This window comes from Anas acuta, chromosome 3, assembly GCF_963932015.1.
Source record: "Anas acuta chromosome 3, bAnaAcu1.1, whole genome shotgun sequence".
NCBI classification, from domain to species: domain Eukaryota; kingdom Metazoa; phylum Chordata; class Aves; order Anseriformes; family Anatidae; genus Anas; species Anas acuta.
Window position 1 is genome coordinate 54,969,859 of NC_088981.1, and position 27,170 is coordinate 54,997,028.

General features: G+C 38.1%; 2 protein-coding genes across 4 annotated transcripts; one reads left to right on the forward strand and one right to left on the reverse strand.

Moving 5' to 3' along the window:
• Positions 1 to 855: 855 nt before the first annotated feature.
• Positions 856 to 23,835, reverse strand: SERAC1 (serine active site containing 1). Of its 3 annotated transcripts, none has more exons than XM_068677193.1 (17): positions 23,721 to 23,835; positions 22,516 to 22,604; positions 21,140 to 21,176; positions 20,699 to 20,835; positions 20,312 to 20,401; positions 18,950 to 19,081; positions 16,772 to 16,893; positions 14,856 to 14,984; positions 13,599 to 13,712; positions 12,851 to 13,013; positions 9,819 to 9,969; positions 8,824 to 8,965; positions 7,926 to 8,026; positions 5,791 to 5,888; positions 4,998 to 5,180; positions 4,393 to 4,536; positions 856 to 2,804 (listed from the first exon to the last, which is right to left on the reverse strand). In XM_068677193.1, exons 2-17 carry the CDS (start codon positions 22,601 to 22,603, stop codon positions 2,668 to 2,670), a joined length of 1,968 nt encoding a protein of 655 aa, XP_068533294.1. In that variant the 5' UTR covers position 22,604; positions 23,721 to 23,835; the 3' UTR covers positions 856 to 2,667. The 3 variants fall into 3 exon arrangements, with proteins under 3 accessions (XP_068533294.1, XP_068533295.1, XP_068533296.1); XM_068677194.1 differs by lacking the exon at positions 23,721 to 23,835 and adding an exon at positions 23,329 to 23,697; XM_068677195.1 differs by lacking the exon at positions 23,721 to 23,835 and adding an exon at positions 21,811 to 21,945.
• On the forward strand, positions 23,762 to 27,170 carry GTF2H5 (general transcription factor IIH subunit 5). Its single transcript, XM_068677198.1, has 3 exons — positions 23,762 to 23,865; positions 24,013 to 24,109; positions 26,783 to 27,170. Exons 2-3 carry the CDS (start codon positions 24,075 to 24,077, stop codon positions 26,961 to 26,963), a joined length of 216 nt encoding a protein of 71 aa, XP_068533299.1. The 5' UTR covers positions 23,762 to 23,865; positions 24,013 to 24,074; the 3' UTR covers positions 26,964 to 27,170.

Below are 27,170 nucleotides of genomic sequence, written 5' to 3' on the forward strand. Positions count from 1 at the left end.
CTTCAGCACGTATACTGTTAATGCAAAGCATCTTTCTCAACTTTCCTTCAGGGATAAAACAACAACTGTATTTTACCAGCTGCAAATAGCCAGCCAGCTCCTTATAGTCTGATGGGCTTTGTAGGTAGGTGATCACTGAAACAACAGCGAAAAAAGGGAACCAAAACCGAAGTATTTTTTTTAGAATTTCCACTCTAATAAAGCTGTATTTTTATTGTTCCTTTTTTGGGTCCAAATTTGACATTTTCACCAGAGTGAAAAGTTGTCCTTTCCTTGATAGCTACACTGCCTAGCACCACAAAGCACAAATCACCGTTTGCACTACTGTAAAAACAGCAATTAAAACTTGATTACTGTTGCTACCAGAAATACCAGCATAGGTACACAACAGTGCCGGACAACCCCAAGCAGGAGAGCTGACAAATTCCCGTCAACGTTCCCTTCCTGCCTTCCCATTTGTGTCTCAGCGCAGACAGCTCCCACACACCTCCTAGCCACACCTGCAGCTGGGTGGGATTAAGGACAGTGTTTGAGGTGTAAGACTGCCCAAAGGCTCCATGTTCTGAATTAACGCGACACCAGAGGAGCACAAGAGCTTACGTGTCTAACGGGAAGTGAACAAGAACACTGCAGCAGACCCATATGGCTCTAGGGCCAGTACGTGATTTAGGAGGCACTTTTGCAAAACCTAAAGCACAACTGCAAACCTGCTCAGCCTGGCAAAACCCCAATGGCAAACTGTACCCCTCAATGCTCTTTCCTTTAGACAAAGGGTAAGCATTACCTTGCTCCAGCACGAGACAATCACTGAGAAATACTGCAGGTCTTTAATAAACATGAACACGAAGCAGAGCCATGTTTTCACGGATCGTTCACCTTTAATACATTTTGTGGCATGTCCAATACATTTTTAAAAACACAATTTAGTTACTATACGTGGAAGAAACACCCTGAAAGTTAGTTTTAAAAGTTGCACATATATACACACAATAACAAAAAGGAGAAAGTTGTCTCACAAGTTCCAGTTACAAAACAGAGATGCATTACTCAACAAGATTAATGTTATGTCATTGATCTGAGTCCCTCGAAGCCACAGAACTCTATTAAAATCAATACAAGACTTGTCAGACTGAGCACAGTTATTAGAAGTCCTGTCTATTGACAATGAATTCAACGTACCTCTTACTTTGTGAATACAAAGTGTGCTGATATATTTACACTCTGAAGTCTGAACCACGGTGTAAACAGGATAAACCTCTAGAAATTAGGGAAGATTGGTACATTTTCTATTTGAAATACTGCCACCTAGCGATCTTTCCTGTATCTTGTTTAGGGGGAAAAATGCTTTTTTTTGTTGCTAGTACAGTCCTGCACCTTCTCTGTACTACTGTGAGCTGTGAATTTTACGGTGCAGCTGCAGCAGGTCACAGCTCAACTTCCAAAGATGTGTTTTCAAATACAGCATCCTCCTGGACCAGAGTGCTCGGAAGTGAGAAGAGCTGAGGGGGCCTCAGAACCTGGCAGGACTGCAATGGCTGCTGACCCCTGCGCCGAGCCCACGCAGAACTGCAAGGAGCATTGCACACCTGACAGCTTTCAGGGCCGTAATTCCTAGGCCAGGAATATCAGATCCATCACATAAATGCTACGAGATGTCTTCAGCCTGTCATCAATGCAGGCCTTTGCAACAACTCGTCAGCCAGGGGAGCACAGCCTAATCATAGCCTATGCTCATCTTCAGAGAGAGTTGGGGGTGGAAGGGAAGGAAGGAAGGGGACCACAGTTCTGCTAGCTTCTCTTAACTATGTTGCAAACTAGCTGTGCCTTTAAAAAAGTGGCTGAGCAGTGCCATTTTTCTCTAAAAATAATTATTTCTCATCAGTACTGTTAAGGTATCCTTAACATAAAGTCAAATAAGACACCACTAATTCTTTCGCTGTATCTACACCAGTAAACAGTTGGGCCTCCCAAAACCAAACGTTTGGGATCCTCTGCATTTTCACCAAGGCAAATTACAAAAACACCTGTACTTGGGCCACTAACCAAAATGCTGCCTTCACGCACTTGGATAAATGTCCTCAGGCTTCTGTCACTCTATTAACATGGGCAGTAAACCAAAGCTTGAAGACAGCCACGTGCGTCTTCCCCCTTTTTACTCAACAAATAGCTATCTCAATTAATTGTTTCTGATTCTCAATGTAAGACTTTAGTCCCAGATAAATACTGACTTTAATGAGACTGCCTGCCTTCAGAGCAACCTTTCCTGGCTAAAAGGAGATGCACAGGCACCCTCCACAGTCCAGTTATTACTCCAGAGGGACATCTGTATACTGAGTGAAACTTATCTTCCACTGCCTCCCCATCCCTCCTCAGCCAGATTGCTGGAGAATTTGCACATATTTTGTCAACAGACCATGGTTACTTGAAGCCACTCGCTTTCTTTTTGCCAGGTTTATGGGAGTGTCTTTCAGTTTGTATTTCTTTTGACTGTATTTTAGAAATAAAGTTAGAGAGGTCTCTAAGTTGGAGACGTACTAAAAATTGTTTTAGCAGCAGATACTACTGACACACCATCTCTGGGGTTGTGCAGATCTTCTAACAAGTGTTAGGAGAACTTACTGTGGTACACCAAATAGTGGAAATAAACAGACAAGGATGGCAAAAACCTCAGTCTCCGAGGTCTGTGGCTAAAACGTCCTGAATGAACTTCAGCGTCCGCTGGTACAGGAAAGCATTCTTATTCTTTGGCTTACAAATATTAAGGTGATTTACATCCACTGGAATAAGGTCTCCAATACCTAACCCTTGAAGAGAAAAAAAAAAAGAGAAAAAAAAAGATGAAGAAAAATCTACCAAAGTTTGTAAGATCACCTAGACTGAAAAGCACATGTTGCGTTAGCATTTTCTCTCTCAAAAGCAATTTCGCTTGCCTTGTTTAACTAGCTTGGCTCAGTTATTTTTTAAACGTGCTAAAAGCATCAACACATGCTGTCAATAACCTGGTAGGCTGTACATTGCTGCAAAAGCCACACTGGTAAACTATTAGGTCTGGAGTTCTTCTGTATTTATCAGGAACTCAGAGATGTACATTCCTCCATACAGACAACTTTGAAGAATCAAAGCTTCATTTAGCAGCACCCGACCACTGGTTAAGTCCTAACTGCACTTTAAGCACTGACACGAACAGGGACAGGGTTTAACCCAGGGTACCCGCATTCTGAAAAAGTCTAAATCAGTGCTGTTTTTTACATCACTACTAATTGCCCTTATTCCTTAAGAAATACTGTGATGTGGAGACTAAAAAGAGAACTAGAGTGAAGCTGAAATATGCCACAGATCACTACACACATTTCCAAGGAGATTAAAAGCTTGCCTTACTTGGCTGTAGAATACAAGCACTCCATTTCCACTGACAGATCTTGGGGCACACTATTGCATTTACTCTTTCCTGACAGCTATCGCTACTAGTTTACATTTCACTTAGGTTGCTGTAACTGCCACATTCCAGTTTATTATCTATTCATTCAATTTCCTGTGAAATCCTTCATTTTGCTTGGAACTGTGCATTTCAAGCCACACAAAATTACTCTGGAGCAGAATCAAGGTTTGCTTCCACGTGCACAAACACGTATGTAAGAAACACTGAGTATATGGCTCATCAGCCTGATTTCTGAAAAAAAAAAAAAAAAAGAGTGGGGTATCACTGAACTATCATGAACCCTAAAAATACTTTGGAGAGAGCTCACATGCTGCACTGTAACATCTCTAGAAGAGAAGTATACTATAAAATCATTAAGCACACAGTGCTTATTTGTGCATTCTTTTTTTTTTTTTTTCTTTTTTTTTTTTCCTACTGAAGGCAAAACTGGAGAGAAATCTTCAGGAGGCAAACTATGTTAAACCACATTAATTAACCACCTTAAATATGGAAGATAAAGGCTTCTTAACAATGAAAAGCAAGTTAGTGACTTTTTATTCCTATAAACAGTTTGCTGATTTTCATTGCTATTTTTTAAAGGAGAAAATAGCTGGAATTTTCAGGAGCTTCTGAAACACTCTTCAGCCTCCCTGTGCAAGGATAAACAACAGTTACTCATTATCATAAAAGAAAGGACTACACCAGTGTAACACTAGACCTGCTTTTTGCAGTAAGCAAGCTTTACTGGCACTTGGAACAAAAATCAAACAATTGGTATTGTAAGACACAAACACGGATTCCCTCTGATCTCAGCTGGAAGATTATAGTTTAAATTCAGCCAAAAGCTTAAACAAATAAACAAAAACCACAACGAAACATAACACGTGTATTTTTCTAGGTCTTTCTCCCTTAGAATCCTTCCTCATAATAAATGCCACATGAATATGTACAAAAGTAAAGAAAAGTTGACTTACTTGCTGATTCTAGCGGTACGACATGCAGTTTTATCATGCTGCCTATGTGTGTGGGTAAGGTTTCGGCAAAACTCAGCACTGGAAATTTCTCATCTTTGGCAAAAGACAGGAAGTCATCGTTCAGCTCTTTAAGGGCAGGTGAATCTGAAAAAGAGTAACAATTTTTGCAGTGGTATCTTGAACAGAAGATTAGAACTTTTGTCTGAAAGACTCCATTCCCAACCAGATATTCTGGAAAAAATAAAGACTCCAGTAAAAGGAGTAGCTTTTTTTTTTTTTAATTTCTTTTTCCAGAAATCATATGCAACACACTGTTTACTCCTGGATTGCATGTAATCTATTTAGGATTCTGAAACTTAGCACGTTACCTTGCTAAATGAACTAAACTATTCTTCTATAAACTTGCTCTGACTCCCTTTCCCCTCCCCCACATCTGCCATCAAAAAAAAAAGTTACTCTTGTCAATTCAACACAAACATAAACATAAGGAGGGTGTTTGTTGGGTTTAATCCATTTTTTTCTGATAGCATGATAAAAAAATTGATAAACATCATGAACAGATTAGCACAGATCCCTGCTGTTAAATGGAAGCAAAGTGAGCATACCCTTGCTGAGTTCTTTAACCTCCACAGAAGGAAAGAGAAGATATCTGGCATTTATGGAATATTCAGCCAGCTGGGACCCATGGTGAGGTACGCTATAAAATATGATTCCTCTTGTGTTGTTTACAATTTTACCCATTTCTGGATTCTTGGAAGCATCCACCAGCATCTTTTTGACTAGAAGACCTGGCAACAGAAACTGAATTAATGCAGGAATTTAAACCACCATGAAAATAATGATCATGTTATATTATCCATGAAGCAACTAAAGCATATTCTTGCCTCAGTTGATTAGTCCTTGGTTTGTCAAATCTGTAAGATTAAGTCAGAAACAACGACTGAGACATTAAAATGAAATGTCAACGAATGACGCAAATCCATTTCTACCAACTTTTACGATTCGCTTTAAGTCTGCTAATGACATTTAATGTATGCCAGATCATGGAGAAAAATTTGCCTCTGAATTGCCACTTATGTGGATTTCAACTCATTAATTTTGTGTTTTTAAATCAACACAGTACAAACAACAGGAGAAAAATCCATTTGGAATGTGTGTGCTACTGAATATAATGCAACAGGAAATCAGAAATCTATTCTGCATTTTTAGATCTTTGTAATTTTTTTTTTTACCTAAAGTTTTTTTACATAAACTTAGTTTAGGTAAAAATCTAGGTTTTAAACCTAGTTTCACCTAAACTATTCAGAATAATTGCCTTTCAGACTGAATTTGGTTACCAGCTTATTCTGAAATGTAACAGCAGATATGTACATTCTATCAGACAGGCAATATACTCACCACCCATGCTGTGTGACACCCATACTAGGGGTCTGTCTCCAATCCCAGCAGCTCTGAGCTTCTCAAGAAGCTCATTGCTCCTGTACGCAATTGACTTCCTGTAAAGAATAAACAAACAAGAGCACAATGAAGAAGTTGAATGGCAATGTTAAGCAGAATAAATTTTCAGTGCTGCAGGTTTATGAAAGTGAATTCAGTAGATAAAACATTAATTACTTAATTATTATTACTACATTGAAAACTAAAATTGTCAAAAACTTCTGCAATGTCAGCTTCATAGGGACGATAGGAATTTAAATACATTCAACTTCTTGGTCTTGCCAGAAAGTGTTATTTTAATTTCATTCACTTCCTATAGCTTTAGTTCTGCAAATCTCTTTTAAATATTTTAAAAGCAAGTATTTACACAGTTTTACAGAATTATGTTTTAATTTTACAAAAGCATCATCAATGCATAATAAAATTTATCCTCTGAACCAAGAATATGCCTAATATCTGACAAAAATGTACTTTGCTAAACAATGCTCAAATTGTGGAGCAAAGTTATTCAGGAAATTAATAACTAATCGCATGATCAACCATTACATTTAAAAAAAATCAAAGATGATGTCTGTAATACTTTTCCAAATAATTATCTCTAAATTCTTTGTATTAGAACAGGTTAAAACCATAATGATCTCCACTTTATAACTGATGAAAAGGATAAGTAAGCTACGTGTTAAAGGTTGAAAATGAATCTTCTGTGATAGAACCACAACAAAACTGATCCCAATCCCCAACCTAAGCTTGAAAGGGTGAAATCATCACTCCTTCCGTGCATGATTACTGTTACACTATGCAAGAAAGACACTTTGATAATGGAAACATCAGGATATGGGGGCAACCACTGTGCAAAGCCTAATTCACTTCATCTCTACTGGTTCTCAGCATTCTCACTAGAAGTAGCTCTAAGATAACACATACAAGGACACACAGTTGTGTTTTTTCAGCTAAGTAATAGGCTTTAGGATAGCTGAGGGACTTAAAAACCTCAGTAAAAACTATGTATTTGTTACTGTCACTCTTCTGCCTGATTTCAAACAGAGTTATTAACAGCCACATCTTCCTTATTTTTTCCTACTTATGTGTTTACTTCCATTCAATAATTGCATCATTTTGTTGTGTATCATTAGGGAGGAGGGTATTAACAAGTGCCAAGCTCTCAAGCTCTTACACACATGGTGCTTTTTTTCTCCCCTTCACAAAACGTAATTAATTTTCAGATTCTTAATTTGTCAGCAATCACACACGTGCTTTTATGGAAGTCCATGAGTTGAATCTAGTTACACACTGATGTATCTGCATAACAGATTGAAGGATTCAGATTAGGATTTGATTCAAAGATCACTGAAGTCAATTACTAAGTCTCAAATCCATTCAAACCAAATCATCTTTACAGGCTCAAAGTATTTTTATTTTTTTGATGTAACATGTTCGGAGGTAGTGTCTTCCTCTAATCTATCTGGTTCCTGGTCAGTAAAATACAATTCCTCTGTCAAGGGCAGTGGTTTTATTACACTATCCGACCAAACCTCAGCGTGAGTTTGAGATTTAATCAATTATTTCTTAATTTGTGTCTAAAACTTAATTTCTTAAAACAATCCTAGTTTTATAATGTCTAAAACACTCTTAATTTAAAACAGTCTTAAAACAGTTGCTGCATTTCATCTGTCGAAGACTTATTGGAATCTCTTTCCAGGAAATAACATTTCTTGAATAAAATAATATGCTTTGTTTTACCATGAGTAAAAGTCACAGTACAGCAAACTGAAAGACAGTTGGGTCATTTATAAGTTTAAGAAATACTCGCCTTAACATGCAAAACTGATGTTCTATTTACATCTAATAGAATGGTTTAGTGTCTGCTCTAAACATGAAGCAGAACAGGCTGTCAGAAATTAGGAAGTTGCAGCAGTTTAAATCATGTGGTTAAAAAGCTCACATAAACATGACTGTACCCTAGTTTTTTCTAAGCTTGATTTTCAAATACAGCAGGAAAAGTTAATTTTACTGTTTCACCCTAGGTGAAACAAAGGATTAGCTTTCTAGGTCTCCCTCTGGATCCCCCTCCAACCTGCAGACATTTCATTTGTTACCTGTGAGGCTCAACAGGACATTTTGCTTTCCAGTCACTCAAACGTGTGTCATATTCCACAGATATGATTCTAAGGGTGGGACAGTCTGAAGCCAGCCATGTCTAAATTAAAGAAAAAACACCACCAAAAGGAGCTTATAAATGAAGTACTGAAACTCTTGCAAGCACTTTATAAGCAACGGAGCAAAGTTGTTATTATGAGGACAGCATCAAGCAAGATTTCTGCTCTTCATTAAAACCCAAACACATCTTACAGCTACACTATTATTCTTTTATTGCATTCTGGCAAACTCTAGCCAGCTCCTTAGCCAAAAGTAGGCAGAGGATGGAGATGGATTACTAACTTGTGCATTCCTGGCTCCATCTCCTGGGTGACACAAAAATTACAAAGACTACTAAAGAATGATTAGTTCAAGTCTTAAAGAGGTACTTTGGTGGTTATACCAACGTGAGTTGCTTGAAGCAGTATTGACTTATTTACCAATCACATTTATGCAGCAATCTGCACACACTGAAACACTCACACACTGACATAAAGAAAACATAGTTAACTTGTTTAAAGATGTAATTTTATGTATCTTTCCAAGCAGTAACATTCCATCAAAAAGAATGAGAGCATGAGGTAGGTGGACATCGCCTCCTGTTTCACCAGCAGAATGATGTTGACACCCCTAACTTTAGCAGGGATTTTCCTTTGCAAGAACAACCTGCTCAAGACTTCAGCTTGCTAACAAAAACATATGAGGAACTCAAAAAGTGCTACTTGCATAACAGATTAAAAGTCATTTGATTCAAAATAGACAACTGCCAGACAGCATAATTCTAGATCATCTGGATCATTTCTCCTTAAAGAGAAAACACCAACTTAATGTGAAAATGTGTCTCTTTTTTTCTTTTACCTTTGGCCAGCACTGGCTGTACTCCTCTTCCACTTCTGAAGCCTTTTTATCCAAAGGCTGATCAACGTCTTGCTGTCGCCAGGTTTTAAATGCTGCTCCCAAAAGACCGTGAACAAAAAGGATATCTGCTCTGATGGGCTGACTGATACAGAAAGGAACTATTAAAGAGATGTGTGGTACATATTCTTTCAGCAAATTAAATTTACACAAAACATTTAACCTAAGGGGTACCAAAATGCTATTTCTAACACCATACACGATTACCTGTCTTATGGACAACACGTCATGACATTTCATGACATTTTAAAGAGGATACTCAGATCAAGACAAACAGGAATCCACCCAGAAGAGAGATCTAGAAAGAGGTATGGAAAGTACCAAACTCTTATTTCATATATTTCCATAATGAAAAATGCCATTCTCTGCACCTACTATTGATGCAGCTTCCTAGTTCCTGGTTTGTCATCAAATTAGACTTTCACTAACTGACTCCCCTGTCTTCAGTGAATAGCACCAATGACCCAGGGAATAATAGTTACTAAGTGACATACCACGTTGGAGACTGCTTCAGTCCCAGATAAACAATCACTACTAAAAGAAGCTGATGAACAATCACTATTAAAAGAAGGTGAGGCTTCTTTTACTGCAGCTTAGGCCAACGTGCAGCTGCCAGGAGAATAATTGCAGGGCACTGTGTCTCAGAAGACAGCCAGTGCAAAGGTTAAACGTATGCAAAGCAATAATTCATCTCATGATTCATGTCTGGATTTTCCAAGCAACACAATAATACTCCTCTCACAGCTATGGGCTGCTCTAAAGCACTTCCATTGTTCTCTTATTTGAGGATCTAAATCAAAGTCACCTCAACCCACTAAAAAGCCAGAGGAGCAAGTGACAGGAGTACAGCTGCATTCTGACTCAACTCTTCTGAAGTTTTAACCGAATGTTATAGCGAGTAACTAAAAGTCCAGCACGCACAATTCCTTCTGCTTTACCTGCTACGATATTGTGGATGTAAGATGTAAACACCATCTGGATACTTCTCTTGTACTGTGTCCCTGTCTAGATTAGCCAAGGCTCTGGATGCATGAGAAGACTGAATGACATGTGGGGATTTCATTACTTCAGCAAGCACAGAAACCCAACCTACATGGAAAATATAAAGCAGCAGGTTAACTAATTAGAAACATCAGCCAGACAAGAGAACTCAGAAACATCATCCTTCAATAGCAGTAATCGTGAAAACAGACATTAGAGCATAAGAATGGTAACATCACATCAAATTATTTCAACCCACTTCTCTTTACTACGGGAAAGCCAGCACTAGGTAAGTGGAAACGCTACTATTAAAAATCCAGAGTGGTGAGGAGGCAACGTATTTTACTACTATTCAGCTTATGATCAGAAGCAGAACCTCCTCTCAGAAGGAAAATAAAGTGCATCAGCAGGTCAGCACAGTAGTCACAGAGAGAGAACAGATCTCAACTCTCTTTTTGCAGGTAAGATGCAAGAAAGACAGCAAACAGAAATGTCCTCAAGAGAAAATGAAACTTGAATCACAGGAAAAAGAAAACAACCCACCAGAATCATGGCAGGTGGATAAACTGATGCTTGCTGTGAACAGCCATTTCTAATTTTAAATACCAGAGTGTGTAAAATTTGTTTAGGGAATTAAAGGGTTTTATTATTTACTATTCTAACACTAACATACTATTTATATTTGTCAAACGTAAGAGAATAAGTGACAGAAACCTTTGAATACATTCCTCAAAGTTTTAAGTCATAGCTAACTCCAGAAAAAACAGACACTTTATAGTATCTCACCTAACAAAACTTACAGTTTCTTAGATACGGATGAGGATGTTCATAGACTACTGAGAAATGCAAAGGAATATCTTTTACACAACCACACGCACAAATACAGCATTTAAATGTTTTAAGAGAAAACTGAGTCAGATTGATTGTATGGATCTGTGATGAATGAGGAAAAAAACATTAAAACCTAGGCAGACAAAAACCAACAAAGTATTCAGAGCACACATCCACACAAAATGGGAAAAGGGTGAAAATTTGACATGAAATTTTTTCGTGAAGAAAAATTTCCCAAATTAAAAATAAGCTTGCTCCTAGAGTGGACTGAAGAATATTTTAAGTGCTGCCAAGGATGTTGCAGAAAACATCCTCAGCAGGGGATAAGTGGGTAGGGGTTAGGCTGCAAACTGAAACAGCTGTGAGAACATGATGCACAAGCAGCAGGACATGAAGGAGCCCACAGGCACCAGAAGTTACACAGGCTCATCTCTGCCTCCTACCACTGTAACAGTTCTGGTTTCTCACACTCCAACTACCTCACAGAGAGACAGCAACACTGCTCCTGGCAGTCCCCAGGTTCCCCTGCTCTTTCTCTGCCTCTGCTTTCCTCTCCACCACGGTGTAGCCTCAGCATGAGGACCAAGCAGACTGGGACAATCACCTCTCGTGACCTGCTGACAACTCCTCATTTGATGCAGCCCATGACCCTGTTGGCTTTTGAGGCTGCAAGCACCCACTGCTGCTTCACATCAAGCTTTTCATCCACCAGTACTCCCAAGTCCTTCACCACGGGGCAGAGGTTCTTCCTTCCCATGCATCACCCAGCAACAAATGGCAAGTCTTACTGGTTCATCAGCAGCAGCATCCAGCTGCTCATCTCTGGAGTCCAGTTCTGTCTAAAATTCTGTTTATACTAACAGCTTTGTCCCACAGACCTCCTTACTTTTCTGTTTTGATCTCTTCCTCTATAAATATGGTTTCATCAGTCACCACAGTAACATAAGAATGGTCCTACAGCTCACAACAAAGGCCTTTGCAGTCCCAGCTGTCCTCTAAGACAGCAGTAATGGCAGTTGTGGAAAGATAAAAGAACAATAAAAGGACAAGTAGATAGTGCTGATTTTCCACTAAAACTTTTCAGCTTTCTGCAGTCAGCTCGGGGTTTTCTGACATATAGACAGTATCTCTGCATTTTTCTTTCCATTAATTTTTCTAATCAATTTTTCAAAGCTCTGCAAGTCTTCAGCAACCGCAATATTTTGTATCAAGTTTGAGTTTGGTTATATGTTATATGGAAAAAAAATTCTATTTTAAATTATCAGAAGTTAAAACAAATAATGTAAGAGAATCTTTGGTCCAGCATTACAAGAAACAGCAGATGATCGTTCCCCCTTTGCCTTCTCTACCCCCATGAGCACTTTACAAATCTTCTCCTTCATTTTTTTTTTCCAGGCAAAGTGTCTTTGTCATTTGTTCTTTACACCACAGACATTGAAAATTTTCAGTCATCCTCATCATCTTTCCTTGTACCTCTGCTACTTCTCCTTTTTGCAAAAATGCACACTGTGGTTAACAGGTAGATCCCAGCCTGGATGCATACAAAAAGCAGAATATTTATGTTTCCCATTTTTCTTTTTATTCTTTCCTATCAAAACATTGGGAATTATTTGTTTGGTACAGAACAAGAAGGAAGAACTTCACTCTAATCTCTAGGGGTTATTAATAGAAGGGGCCTCAGAGCAAAGCTTACCAGAAGTTACTTGCCTAACAAAAGCAAGGGAGAGTGGGAAGCCACGTTTTACTTTATTCCAAAATGTGAGGACTACAAGCTGGTCCTTCATGAGACCAAAACACGGTCATTTAAAATGTAGTATCTAAAAGGTAGATGATCTCAGAGTAGGAAATTCAAAAGACTTCTGCCAGTAACCTGAACCAAACATCAAAAGCGTCCACATTTTCACCATTCATTAAAGACCTCTGCAGCACTGACATCTATTGGCTAGACAGCATACAGAAGTTTTTAAATCAACAGTCTAAACTATCTGGATGGTTTATGTAAAAACAAACAAACAAGAGAGACACACACACAAAACATATATAGAAGACACACCATTAACACAGTCCTTTGCATTTCACAATAGTGCTGAATCCACTGAAAAATTTAGAATAGAGACACAGCACTCAGGCTGCTTGCACTTGCTTTCCTTCCTTTTACCTGCACGTACTATGGATGAATGAAGGCGTTCATCCAAAGCCATATTTCCAATAATACGAATTATGTTCCTCTGTATTTTTGCAGAATCTTTACGTAGTTGGTATATCCTCTGTAGCAGCTGAAGGCCTCCTTGAGCTTCAATTTTGTCACAGTGAGAAGAAACCTGGCATCATGTAACAAATACAACAATAAGTAGATGCTCTGCAAAAGGTTCTCTGTGATGCTTTTAATACAGGAAATAGGGAGCTTTTAGGAGCTGATGTCATACACAGTCCTTACTACATAAAAATTCTTATTAATCTAGCATTTATAATGTCGTAGTCAAAAAGGGAGTAAATATTTTAATATGTTAAATTACAAGCATGCCTTCTACAGATTGACAACCTGAAAGATGCTGAGCATCATTGCTCTACTCTCTGCATCTGTGGGAGACGAGATCACTGTCCACTTGGCAGTTGAAGTAAAGTTCAAGAGTCTGAGCAGAGCAGTCGTCTGCATTTGTTAAAGCACTAAGTCAGCAGGACTTACAGACGCATGCAGGCATATTACAGGGGAACTTTTCCAGGCTAATTAGAAATAATAACAGAACTTACATATAACTTACACACGATTCGTATCAGTCTCAGTTGCCTGAAAGCTCTTAGAAATAGATGAGGGGTAGGAGACAAGAAAGTAACTCCTTCCCAGTACATGGGAGTCTTAGAAAGGAGTGTTTGTAAATGTAAATTTTCAGTTGTAGAAATATTACCTTAGAATGTTGCACTAAAGCTTGCAAGCAGAAGAGTTCTACTGTCTCTGAAGGAACTTTACTCAGTGTCTCACAATATGGAAGTCCATTTCCCCCAAAACACCATAAGCCTCCCTGAAATGAGAATCAGTGAAAATGATAACACATTCCAAATGGTTACATAAAATGAGCATTTCTAAAGTAAAATGTTAAGTGTGTAATGATCTATAGAAATTGCTACAGAGTGCTCTGCGTATATGCATTTTTTAAATGTGCAAATTATACAGCAGCATGCCATAAAAATGTCTATTTTTAAATGAAAATATTAAATAGATTTTCAATCAGAAGCCTCTATAGTCTATTAACTTCAAAACATACAATAAAGGGAGAAAAATGTAGGATTTTTATTCACGTTAATGAATGTCATCTTTTGTTTGCTTAATGGTAAGGAAGAGAGATTCAGACTTCAGCTAGACTTCCATAGTTGCAAGAATGAGAAGAGGAGGAAAATAAGGTCTTCAACACTTAGCATAGTCTCAGAAGCCCAGTCTGTCTCAATCACACAGTAGGAAGACCAGCATAACTTTGAGAAAGAACAATTTTAAGAAAAGGTTGGATGTAGCACTCAGGGACATGGTTTAGTGGATAATGTTAGTGGTAGGGGGACAGTTGGACCAGATGATCTTGGAGGTCTTTTCCAACTTTAATGATTCTATGATTTTTTAGGACAGTGTGATTATGCAAAATGTTTCCAAGTGTGGCCTTACCAGAGATTTTTTTGTAGCAAGAGCCCTTGCTGTGTAAACAACAACAGAATCTCAGTGTAAAAATATGACATATTGTTTGTATCATAGGAAATAAAGAGTTCTTGCACTCTGAAATCTCTAAATAAACCCTGTTAGACCACATTATTACAATACGACAGTTGAATCTTCTTAGCAATAAAAGAAGAACAGTAAGATGAAATGTGAAACATCACTTTATGAATACTGCAAGGGGAAGGAAGTATTCTGGATAAAATGCTGAAATACCTGCTTCACGAGAAGGCGTGTAGATAAAGATATCTCTTACTAGACCAACTAGTGCAGCTGGGAAAAATAAACAACCTTTCAAACACACTGACTGTACATAGAAGAGATTTTACTAAGTAGTAACGTCACAATGTCTCTGTATTTCTCTTCCTCTTACAATGCTCAAAAATAAGGAAATAGGTTTGTATCTTTGAGCTCTGCAGGAACAAAGAAACCAAATAGTTCTGTTCTGCAGATGGAAACTCACCCTTTGTGCAGCAAGAGTCTGACTGCTTTCACGTAAAGCAAGAGATGTGAAGTACTGAACACATGGATCAAGATCGGTCTGAGGTAAAGACACTAATAACAAGCGAAGCTGATCTTCTATGAGATAATCCTGTGAGAAGTAAACACAAAGTAACCGTTAATTCTGTCCAAAGCATGAAACAAAACATGATACAGAAGAACAAAAAGATCTTAAATAATTCAAGCAGCTAAATTAATATGGCCTGGACTTCAGTGCTCTGCAACTTGGGTTTAATAGTTATACTCCTGTAAAAACTTTGAAGAATGGTAATTCTAAAACCAGCCAATTGATTGATGAAAAGTAAGATTTAAGCTTCATACTTTGGTGGCCTTTTTCTATTAAGTGTGGAAGGGAAAAAGAAAGTATGGGATGCTCTTGGCACAATAAGCTTAAAAGTTCACCCATACCTACACAGTAATTTTGATGCTGCTGTGTAAATTACTAGTCAAAACTACAGGCACTACTACTATTTTAACCTTCAAAATATTCATACAGGTACTTCATTCCATTGTAGGTGACAGGAGAACAGACTCAAATAATTTTATTTGCACACAAAGAACTTCTAGTTACTCTAATTCTTGCTACAGAGATGGAGATCTGTCTGATGTGCAGAGCAACACTTGCTGACAGAATGATTTCCTTCAACTACCTAAGTAACAGATTGGTATCTGTAACTCCAATCACCCAGCAATCATACTGCTGTAAAAATAAAGCATATACACAACCATATACTAGTATAACCTAGTACCTCAGGACTGATAGGTACAGATCCACCATCATGTAATGTTACAGAAATAATAAAGGAAAAAAGTCACTACCAATCAAAGCTGATTTACAGAGTTTTATTGTCTAAGATGTACAGGTATTCTATGACAGTGATGGTTTTATGATTCTCTTCTATGACAGTTCTTATCTTAGGCTTTGTGTGCCAATTCTGTGTATTTAAGAAGCTGACCTGATGCCAGGATTGCTCAAACCATCATATATATACATACTTAGTGATTAATATAAAACCAAAGCAAGGTCAAATCTATGCAATAGATATGTAGTCAATAGCTGGGAAAAAAAGAGGTGGGCCTATAGCATGCCTAGATATAAAGAAAACAAGTCAGGTAGGCATTACTGTACGTAAAAAGAATGGGGAAGAACCATATCTCCAACTCAGAATCTCTGAGAGCATTCAGGAATTTAAGATAGGTAATTTAAAGCTGTTCTAGACGTTACAAATTTGCTTAACTGATTAATCTGAGTCACTGTATCACGGTACAAAGCATTTCTGCAGCTAAAAATCACACTAACTGAATTTTCTGTTGGAATACCAATCAATTAGATCTAACAAGAACTGTGATAACACCTGCACTTGGCAGCCATGTGGTACACTCAAAACGGTTTCCATACCTACACAGCCAAGGTTACAGCTGCGTGCCAGAGCACTATTCAGAGCACCACACTAGCACAGAGAGGACGCAAGGTCCTCCAGGAGTGCTCTCTAGACGTATGATTCTGTTAGAATCAACAAGGCAACCTAAGATAACTTAATATAACATGGCTTTGCATTGCCTGTCAGGTACAGACAGGCAGAGCATGCATCAGACTTGTGACTGGAACCAGCTTCATTGCTGCTGAACATGTAATTCAGACATACCGTCAAAGAAAATTATTGATCAAACCCCTATTCCTAGCTTGTTGCATCACACCATTCACTAATACAGATATACTCCAGGGGCGTACCACTATATTATAGTTTTGTATTTTGGTCTTCATTTCAGTACCAATTTTCTCCTCCAGAGGAACTCCACTCAGTATGGTCACAAACAATGCAAGTCCTATAAACAAACACGTAAGCAAAAATCAATACCTACATTTCATTTACTTACATTCTTCGTTTTTGGCAGTGATGGTGGAGGCAGAAAAAAGCGAAGATCGACATCTTTGGATCGAGCCAAACCTATAGCAGTCCTCTGATCACAGGCTTGAGCAACAGTACCATACTGATAATCTGTAGTAAAAGAACTTCAGTGTTAGGGTTAAAACTGACTGTAAAGATGTCATTTGGTTTTAAATGTGGTTTCTGATCCACTTCGTAACTGTACTTGAAAACAGAGTAACGTATCTACAAACTACTTGAATAACCTCTGATTTTGGAGTCACAACTTCCAAAAGGTGAAACAGCAGTTGTTAGACCAGCACTATGCTGAAACAAAATACACCTGAGCACTAATTGTTTATGATACACCAGTTGGATAAAGATGCTCAGCTATAAGTACAAAACATGCAAAAGCAAATGTTCAGTATTGCCACCGTGAAAAAAAAAAAAAAAAGTAAGGACTACAAATTCAAGCTGAAAATCCCAGACTTGAGTGAAAATTTGAAAGGCATCAGGTTTTTTTTCTGCATACAGTATGAAATATCTAAGTAGTAAATTCAAATGCTTCCAAGACATAGGCATATAACTTTAAATGATATAAAAAGCTGTTTCAATACAATTGTTAAAGTAATAAAATGGGGTAACCTTAGAAAATGCAAGGTGCAGTTTTAAGTAGCCCTTCCTTACTGAAGATACAGGACAAACTTTCAGTCATGCTGCTGAGGGGAAACAACGTAACCAGTAACTAGCATTCCTTTCCAAACCCTACCTACTTTACTGCTGGAGAAATTGAAAGGTACAAACTGAAATTAAGTGGCATAATGAAGGAAAATATATTAAAGTGTATCGACACTTTAAAAAAGAAGCACATACTTTAAAACTCAATCTTCACTGGAATAGGTTTTGGAATATCAGATTTAAAAAAAAGCCATTTTGCTCATGAGGTAGTTGACAAAAATGATTTTGGTTTGCTACACATCCAAATTCTAGAGCAATGAATGCTACAGAGAAAAAAAATACAACAAAGGGCAATTAGATTCCTGTGTACTGGCCATCTTGTACATTGAATGATACAGGAGACCTTCAAGAGAAAGGATTCTGAGATAAATCTGCTAACAGGTAAGTCTTCTTCCATAAACACAAGACAGTCATACTAAATTAGTATCTCCTAGCTTTCAAATGTTTCCAAGCAGAGCTTTTTGATGTACAGTTTGGCGTAATTAATTAGAATTGAAAGAGACAGTCTGGAACAAGATAGATCCCATTTTGTGGAATTGCACAGCAAGAGTGAAAGTTCCTCAACCAAATGGATTACCACACTAATCAGAGGTAAGATTACAGAATCATCTAGTTTATCCAGACTAGTCGTGGAACAGGGAGGGACACACTTATATAACCTCTGCTTGGGGTTCCAAGGATATTTGCTGCTAAAGGAACAGAGAGACTTAAGAATCTGAAGTTCTACGCCAGGCTTTAGAGGGTGGTTTACATGTTAGGAAAGTGGATAACAATGGGGAAAAGAACATTAAAGAAAGGCAGATTTCCCTATTTAACCATAAGTTATGATATATAATCTAATTGATAATACTAAAACATTAAATCAAAGTAAACAACAAGAACTCTGTGGATTATGCTTGCGAAGAGTTAGGAATCCTTAGGACTTCTTACTACTAAAGCAACAATAATGACTAGGATAGAAAATGGTTTACATATAATGCTAGCACATGCAAGCCCTCTACCTCTAGTTTGTCATTACTACCTTGCTATGATGGCCTATCAGCTCCTACCCAAATTTTAGTAACTGAAATCTTAAAACCCTTTACTACAGGGACATGCAATGATCTCTGCCAGAACTAATGTCCTAGTTAGCAGTCCCAACAGAAAGACCCAAGAACTAACAAACCGGAACCGCTCTCCACCACCAAGGCAATGTCATTCTAACTGGTGATAGCATCTCACGGGTGGGGAAACAGAGAGAGGCCTGCGCTGCCGATACATACTTTGTATGAGGGTATTAGGAAAAAAAATTGCTTCACATGTAAATAAAAACACATTCTAGACCAAATTACAGAAGGTATTACCCTCCTCGCAGCTACCAGCCTTTTTTGGTGTTGGCAGCTGATTTGCAGGAGCTAACTGAGACTCGTTGAGTTTCTGAGCTGAATTAAACTACATCAGCATACATTACCATGCCAGTGAGTGTTCTTCGCCAGATCTTGTACAGCCTGCAGTCGGACCTCTTTGTTTTCTGACTGAGTCCTTCTCAAGAGGAGCCATAAGGCACACTCATGATCTTCTCCATCAAATGTACTGAAGTGTTCTTTACCGGAAAAGGAATTAAAACAAAATTATTATTATTAAATAGCATTTTAACAGCCACATTTCTATTCATTGAATAAAAACATCTGTTCCTTCTAATATTTCAATACTAGCTGTTAACAATAATTTGTAATATTTTAACATTAAACTGGTACAATAAATGATGACAGAATGACGATAGTAAAATGCTGATCTTTAAATTATAATAGGATGTTTTTAATTCGGTTTAATGTCATCAACTTGGTATTCTGTGTATCTGCTACATACACGTACTGGCTGGCACTTACCAACCAGATTTACCAGCTTCCAGTAAGAGCTGAAAACGGTGAGCAGCTCTGAGGCTCTGACCTTGAACAATTAATTTCATAGCACTATACTGGAGGTACTTATCGTTATAACCATTTAACAGGTAGTTACATGAGAATAGATAGTATGCCTCAGGAGCAATTTCTTAATTAGAATTGAATTTCTTATTTTAAATTACTCCTAAAAAACAGTGACACATGCCTTTATAAAAAGACCATGCTGCTTTTAGTTAATGTTGGCAATTCAGATGAAAGAATACCATGCTTTTTGAAAAGGAAATTTTAGCAATTATTTCAACTCCAAAACACCTTCCACAGAATCACAGAATCGTTAGTGTTGGAAGGGACCTTAAAGATCATCTAATTCCAACCCCCCTCCCACCAGCCCAGGTTGCCCAAAGCCCCATCCAGCCTGGCCTTGAACACCTCCAGGGATGGGGCATCCACAGCTTCTCTGGGCAGCCTGTGCCAGGGCCTGAACCACCCTTACAATATAGAATTTCTTCCTAACACCTAATCTTAATTTACTGTCTTTCAGTTAAAAACTGTTACCCTTTGTTCTATCACTACACTCCCTGAAAAAATATCCTCTGGTATATGACATGTGGGTATCAAATATTAACTTGGCATCGTAAGCTTCACATCTCTTCTGAAACAGAAAAGCAATCTCAAATTTCTTCTACAAATCTCTTCTTGATCATCACTTTTACTTACTTAAAGAAAAAGAATGGTTTCAGTACATATAAAATCAATATTATGTATTTATACAGGAAGTTATATTAAAAGCTATTAAATAATATTTCCACTGTTCCAAACACAATATAAAATGCTAAGTTTTTAAGAAAAAATATTTTACCTTCTAAAAGGCTTACATTTTACCATTCAAAATCAATATTCATGGATAAAGCTGTGCCTTTAATACCTACCATTAAAAGGTCTCCAGAAGAGTTTAGCTTCTGCTTCTAGAATTTTCCTCACTGCTTTATGGATTTCTTTTCTGGCATGGTATGTGATCCCTACAAGAGTATTTTCAGGTTACTTGAAGTTTGAAGGACAGTTGTCTCACATTATTTCTCATAAATATATATATGCATACATACATGTAGCTATAAAGTACATTATATATAAGTGCATATAGGACTATATTAAAAAAAACAGCTGGCAGCTTAAAAAACATTAGGTGACATTGTGAAGGATATTATTTTTGTAACAGATCTCAAGAAATATATCTTCCTTGATATAAAGGTGAATTCCAGAAATATTCTATTCTCTTAAACTTTTATTTTTAGATTCCGAACAATTACATATCTTACCTTGATATTCACTTGGATTTAGAGAAGATGTTCGTATATATACATGGGATTTTAGTTTTTCTTGATGTATAGCTTGAGTATCGATTTGGAGTAATTTCTTTAAGGACAGAACTTCATATGTAATGAATACAAAACCTCTTTAAATAAAAGAGAACTGTACATGAATATTATTTAAAAAAGAAAAACCACTGCAAAAATGTTAGCATTTTAGTATAAGTCATTCTTTCTTCAAAAAGACCAGATTTTACCAAATACATGAATCTATAAATTATTTCAACTCAGCACAGCATAGAAAAAATGAAATAAAATAATAATTACCAGAGAATATGCTTCAAAACTATATTCTATCATTACATAATAGTCACATTTTTTGGAAGTAACATGAATTAAAATTTTAACTGTATACATAAGTTACATATAAACTTGTTAGTTACAACTTACCCTAGTACAAGTGATCCAGTTACCTTTGCAACTTTTCCTTGAAAAACGAAAAAAATCACATCAAAGTCATGCGTATCATCTCGATACAAATAGTTAGCATTTGACTACCAAACAGTAAGAATTTCAGTAATTAACAGTAAGCTTTTTAATGTTTTTCTGTTTCTCTATGGCTTTCGGGAAATCTCTACCTGAATTTAAAAATAATGAAAATATGATTCAGTTAGAATTTCCTGCTCGCCTAAACTCGGCAATAAAATGCATCTTATCAGTGCTATGTACTTTGAATGCTATTACCTATTCATTGTCTAGGTACAGGAATTAACAGTAAAAATTCTGTCTATATCACTAGCATTCACTTGAGACTCCATGTTATTTTAAATTCACTTTTCCTTACATTACTTGAGTGTTTCTTCACTATATGTGAAAAGGCCTGCAGAATCACCCTAAGAAAATATGTATTTCAAATAATTCCATTGGGAAAAAAATTATAAAGGAAAGAGTTGAATAAATGCATGCCCCTTGCAGCAATTTCCCTTTAACTCCAAAGATTCCTGTCAGATTTGAAGTATTTGTCCTGGACAGAGTTCAGCTGATTATCTGGATGTAAGGATCTCAATCCAGAACAACTCTATTAATAACAGTAGCAGCAAACCCAACAGAACATATCTCACCTATCATGAAAAACTGATTTTCTTCAGCAAGAACTGGGAGGTTTGTCCCATACCCACTCTCAGCAGGTTCTGCCTTTGCAACGCTTTAAGAATTTTGGCATGCAGACAAGAGGCAGCTACATGCTGAAGAAATAACTGTCAGAGAGGGTTGAAGAGAGAGAAAATAAATAAATAAATGCAGTGCTTCCTGTCAAGCAGAAATGGAAACGTCCTATCTTTCAGTGCTGGAAAATAAACTTTAGAGTTGTAAGAATTGTAGTTCTATACAGAAGGCACCAAAGAAAGCAGAACTTAGCAGGGAAGATTGTAGAACTAAAATCAGTAAATAAGGAGAAAGAAACAAATGACATTGAAATGTTTATTCAAGGGGTTGCCCTGTGACTAACAGTTCATAGATACAATGGTTTCATTGCACTGTAGGTTAAGAAAAAAAGAAAGAAAGAAAAAAAAAAACATGAAAAATTAAGTTTAAGACTGTAATTTGGGGAAACTCTCATCATCCATGTAACCTACTGGTATCGTTATTGCTATGGAAAGCGAGGTTAGAAGCAGACATCCAGTTCAGGCAAATAAAAGCTTCCGATCATAAATTATGCAGAGCTTTAGATCTTTTTGTAGCATTTAATTATGCATAGCGGTATGCCAATACAGATTTCTTCCCTTTTTATTAGCACCTGTGAACAATACTTACAAAACTGTACTTACTTATGTCATTCCAGGGTAAGGTTTTTTGGGTGGGTGGACCAGAGGTTATCTGTCTACAGCAAAATATACAGTAAGCAGCCACTGACATTCTGTTAAAAATAATAATAATTTTTAAAAAATAATTATTGAGTTGAGAATTACAACAGAAAACCTGTCGTAGTTTCCCCCCCCCAATTTTTTTTACAGCAAAGGTCACAATAATAAAGATTGTAATAAACAGCAAAGGTCATAAACCAAATTTATGTCATATTGCTCCACATAAAACACTCTAATTAAACTTGTCTATAAACTCCTGAATTTAACAGGCTGCACTTCAATCACGGAAGTCTACAGCAGTGTTTCATGCAATTATGTGTTACTGTTGATATTAGTAAGTATGCTTCCCCAATTAACTTCTCTTTTCCTACTTCTTAGTAACTCTCTCTTAAATACCAGATATGGTCACATCTCCATGAAGACAGCACTCAGTATAACACACATTAACACAGCTCAGTAACCGACTGGTTTTAAAGGCCTGATTTAATCGATTCTGTCTTGACACATCTATTACTTTGAGTCAAAATGCAGTCCAAATCTATTATTTTGACTTCCTAGGCTCCAAGAACATAGTTTTGCCATTAAAGGGCAAATCAGACTAACATTTATGTGTTTATTTTGCTGACAGAACACACTTCAAGAATACAAAAACTCCACAGTTAATGAAGGCTTCGTTTTAACCTCCGTGCAGGGAGCTCCTGTGGAAGCATAGTTGTGAAGCATTAAGAAACAGGGCAATTTAGGCCTTTACGTTTTATCTATAGAAGAAAAACTTACCTAAAGTTACAAAAAGATACAGGTTTACTTTGGCTACCGACAACAACGACCAAATTGTGCGTGTTGCTTCTGCTGGAGGCTTTGCCTAAATCCCTAATAGTCTGAATGAATTTTCAGTGCAAGAATTGCCCTGAAATCCACCGGGAACATTAAACATTTACAACAATCGCAAAACACAAGACTCTTGCTGCGAAATTAACATTTTATGAGGCGAAATCTGAGCGTTCGCATCGACGCGCTTGCGCTGACGGCGAAATACTACGCGAATCTGCCCAAACAGGCTTAAACCACGCCGCTACCGATATTTAGCACATTTAGCAAACGATTATGTTGAAAATACGGATGTTCATATATCAAATACAGCCTGTATCGCCCCCCCCTCCCCCCGCTACCTTCCGCCGGCCCCGCCGCTCCCCCGGCGCAGCGCCGTGACGCCAGGAGCCGCCCGCCCGCCCCTCACAGCCCCGGGGTGAGGCGAGGCCCGGCGCCTGCGCAGTGCGCGCGCGGCCGGAGCGGCGGGGACGTGCGCGCCTGAGGGTGCGTGCGGGGCGGGGGCGGGGGCGCGCGGGGGCTGGGGGCGCGCACCCCTCAGAGCCGCCTCGCTCAGGGCGGGCGGGTGGCGGGGTGCCGGGTGAGACCGCGGCTCCTTTCTCCGTCTCCATCTCCTTGTCTTTGTCCCTCCAGGCCGGCCCTGCCTGCGTGAGCCCAGCCCGTGCCTCCCGGGAGCCGTGCGAGAGCCTGCGAGGATGGTGAACGTGCTGAAGGGCGTGCTGATCGAGTGGTGAGGGCGCCGCGCCCTGCCGAGGGGTTTTCCTCACGGGGTTTTGTTATTTTCCGCATAAACGCGGCCTTTCCGCTGTTGTTTCTCCACCGTCACACGTTCCTTACACGTAGTGTGCGGTGGTTTGGTGCCTGGGCCGTGTGTCGTCCCTTTAGTGATTCTGGAGGGGAAATTATATCATTTTCCACCCTTATTTTCGTTAATTCCAGCCCAAATTCCACGCAGGGCTGGTGTGTGGCTCTGTAGGCCGTGCTCTAGAAGTAGCCGTCGTGTAACGTGTACCAGTCAGCTGTTGATACACGCACAGGGCATCTGTTTGCAGGCGGTCTGGGCTAAGGAGCTGGTAATTGCTTGCCTCCACGTTAAAGGAGGGTTGTGGAGGCATCACCTATCATTACATGGCATAATATGTCTGCTGTATGCTTAAATCGTAAACATATTTACAGGATATCACTGCAAAAGGGCAGAAGCAACGCTTGCTGTGTTAACTTCCAGGCTGACTGGATACGGGCCAGCTCACGTCCGGATATCTCATGGCTGTGTGTGAGCAGCTTCAGGCCTGAATTCTACCATAACAAAAAGCTTATCTGCTCAAATTTGTCCCCACTGTGGGATGTTGACAAACCTGAACACAGGAAAGCATTTATATGACTATGTAGGTGCTTCAGTAAAGGTGCCCAAAGCAGAATTGCTGACTGACTAAGCAAGAAGTTGTAATACCCCAGGCAGTTGTTGTGTGTTGCACCTTATTTGTTTTTCGCATACTGAAAGATCTGTCTTGTACAGCCTCATGGTCACTTTCCTGTTAGTATTAGAATGGAACTTAATCATCCTCCCTGGAAGGGAAAGGAATCTTGTATCTGATAACAAACCTACGCTGTTTGTTATTACGGTTTCAACAGGCCCTTGGGAAACCAATCTTTGTGTTGGATGTTTCTTGTTTTCTCCCCCAGCATTGCATAAGGGTAGCCAGTGACTGGGCACAAAGTTCCATCCTAGAAGAAAATGCAAGATTCTTGCAAAACTGTCCTCTTGTTTACACTTCAGATATAAATTTTTTACAACCCAAATTTTTGAGGGTATTCAAGAAAACAAGTAGGCAGAGAGTTGGGAAAAAAAAAGATGCTTCTGAATGTTTAAATCACACAAACAAAACAGTGAAATGCTGATACTGTGTAGGTCTTTCTCTATATTATTCCAGTATATAGCTAAGCTGTTCTTTGGACAAAATATCAAGGGTTATAACCTTCAAATACTGAACAAGATCAGTGTTTGTCCTGTAGTATACTTCTACTGGCACTGATTACAGCTCTGAATGTTGATTATGTAAAAATCAGTCTGTGTATTGCCTAACATCAGCAGACTGGTCATACCAATTAGAACAAGTGCCATCTAGTACTAGTAGCATGTTGGTAAGATACAGCTGAATGAAACGAGCAAAAAGAAACCTCCCTGCACCCGTCAAAAAGGGGGTGTGGAAGAAGGCTGGGAACCACATATTTCTAGTATCTGATTTTTCTTAAATCTTTTGTCATCTTTTACTTCTCTTCTTACATGCCAGAACACATAAGGAATAACTGTGCTAAAGAAGATGGAGATTACAGACTTTCACATTCTCCTTGCCTCAAAATTATTTTGTACTTTACGGACTTATCTTGTTTTAATCATACTTGTACAAGTTTGAGGCTAATATTAAAGATTGCTTTTTGAGTTGCTGGTGGCTGAGCATGGAGAGGGGTTTGGTTTCATAGTGTATGGCTTTATTGTCATATCTATCTTAGGTGAGGGAATGTTGGTCCTTATACTGCATTTAAAAGAGACAATTAACCAAGGAATTCTTTTGAGATGGTGTTGCCAATTACTACTTTGTCAAAACAATCACATTCATAACTTTAAAGTGTTCTGAGCTACCCAACTGCAATTTCCTGCATGTATTCATGCACCAGTTATTGCAACCCAATACCAAGTGTTACCAAATCCCATGCTTTTCCTGTTTAAAAAAAAATACTGAAAATAATATTATGTCTCATTTCTTCAAAATTGCAGTGGATCAAAGCTTTTATTTGGAAGTTACTTTTTCTTTATCTAGCTGCTCAGTATAATGCAGCCATCTCAGTTATGTAATTTGCATACTTCTGAAATGTTCTCTCCTATGTACTTAAATTTAACTTCCAAGGTGATATGAAAAAGAAGAGACTGTTAGTTGGTGTGGTAAATGTACACAGTTCATATACGACCACATGACCACTTGCTTTCTGTGCTATTCTATTTCAATGTGTTTGTTCTGCTGGGTTTATGTAAGTTTAAACTCATTTAAGTTTAAATGTAAGTTTAAACTCGCCTTGTTAAGGTGAGGCTTTTTTTTTTTTAAGCTACTTTTGTAATAGCAATGTAGTGGCACTTCTCTGCTAATCAAGCAGCCCATTCTTTTTCAACATGGTTATAAATTATGTTTTTATCTCTACAGTAACCAAAACAATTTTATTTCCAGGGAAACAACTGTTTCAAAAGCTTCATAATCTTATTTTAAGATTGTGCACAGCTCTCGACGCTAGTGTTATTTCCCAAACAACTTTTGAAGTGTCTTAAAAGGGTGTGGGCTTTTGTTTGGTTTTAGCTGTATCTTACATGTATTACAGTGAGGCACAATCTGATGTGTGTTTGTCTCTACAGCGACCCAGCAATGAAGCAGTTTCTGCTCTACTTGGATGAGTCAAATGCGCTGGGAAAGAAGTTCATCATACAAGACCTGGATGAAACTCATGTCTTTGTTTTAGCTGAGTTGGTTAACTTCCTCCAGGAGAGAGTGGGCGAGCTGATGGACCAGAACTCTTTTCCTATTACTCAGAAATAAAAAGGCTGGAGAAATGAGATTACTGCCAGTTTGGGAATAGCGAATTTCAATAACTTGGGTTGTTACTGTTTTAATAGATAAATTGTGGTTAGTAAGTTCTACCTGAAAGTGGCTATTCTAGAAAATTGATAATTTTCAAAATATTCTTGAATTTTGTTTCTCACTTTGAAAGATTATGGTATCTTTATTAAAATCCATAAAATGATA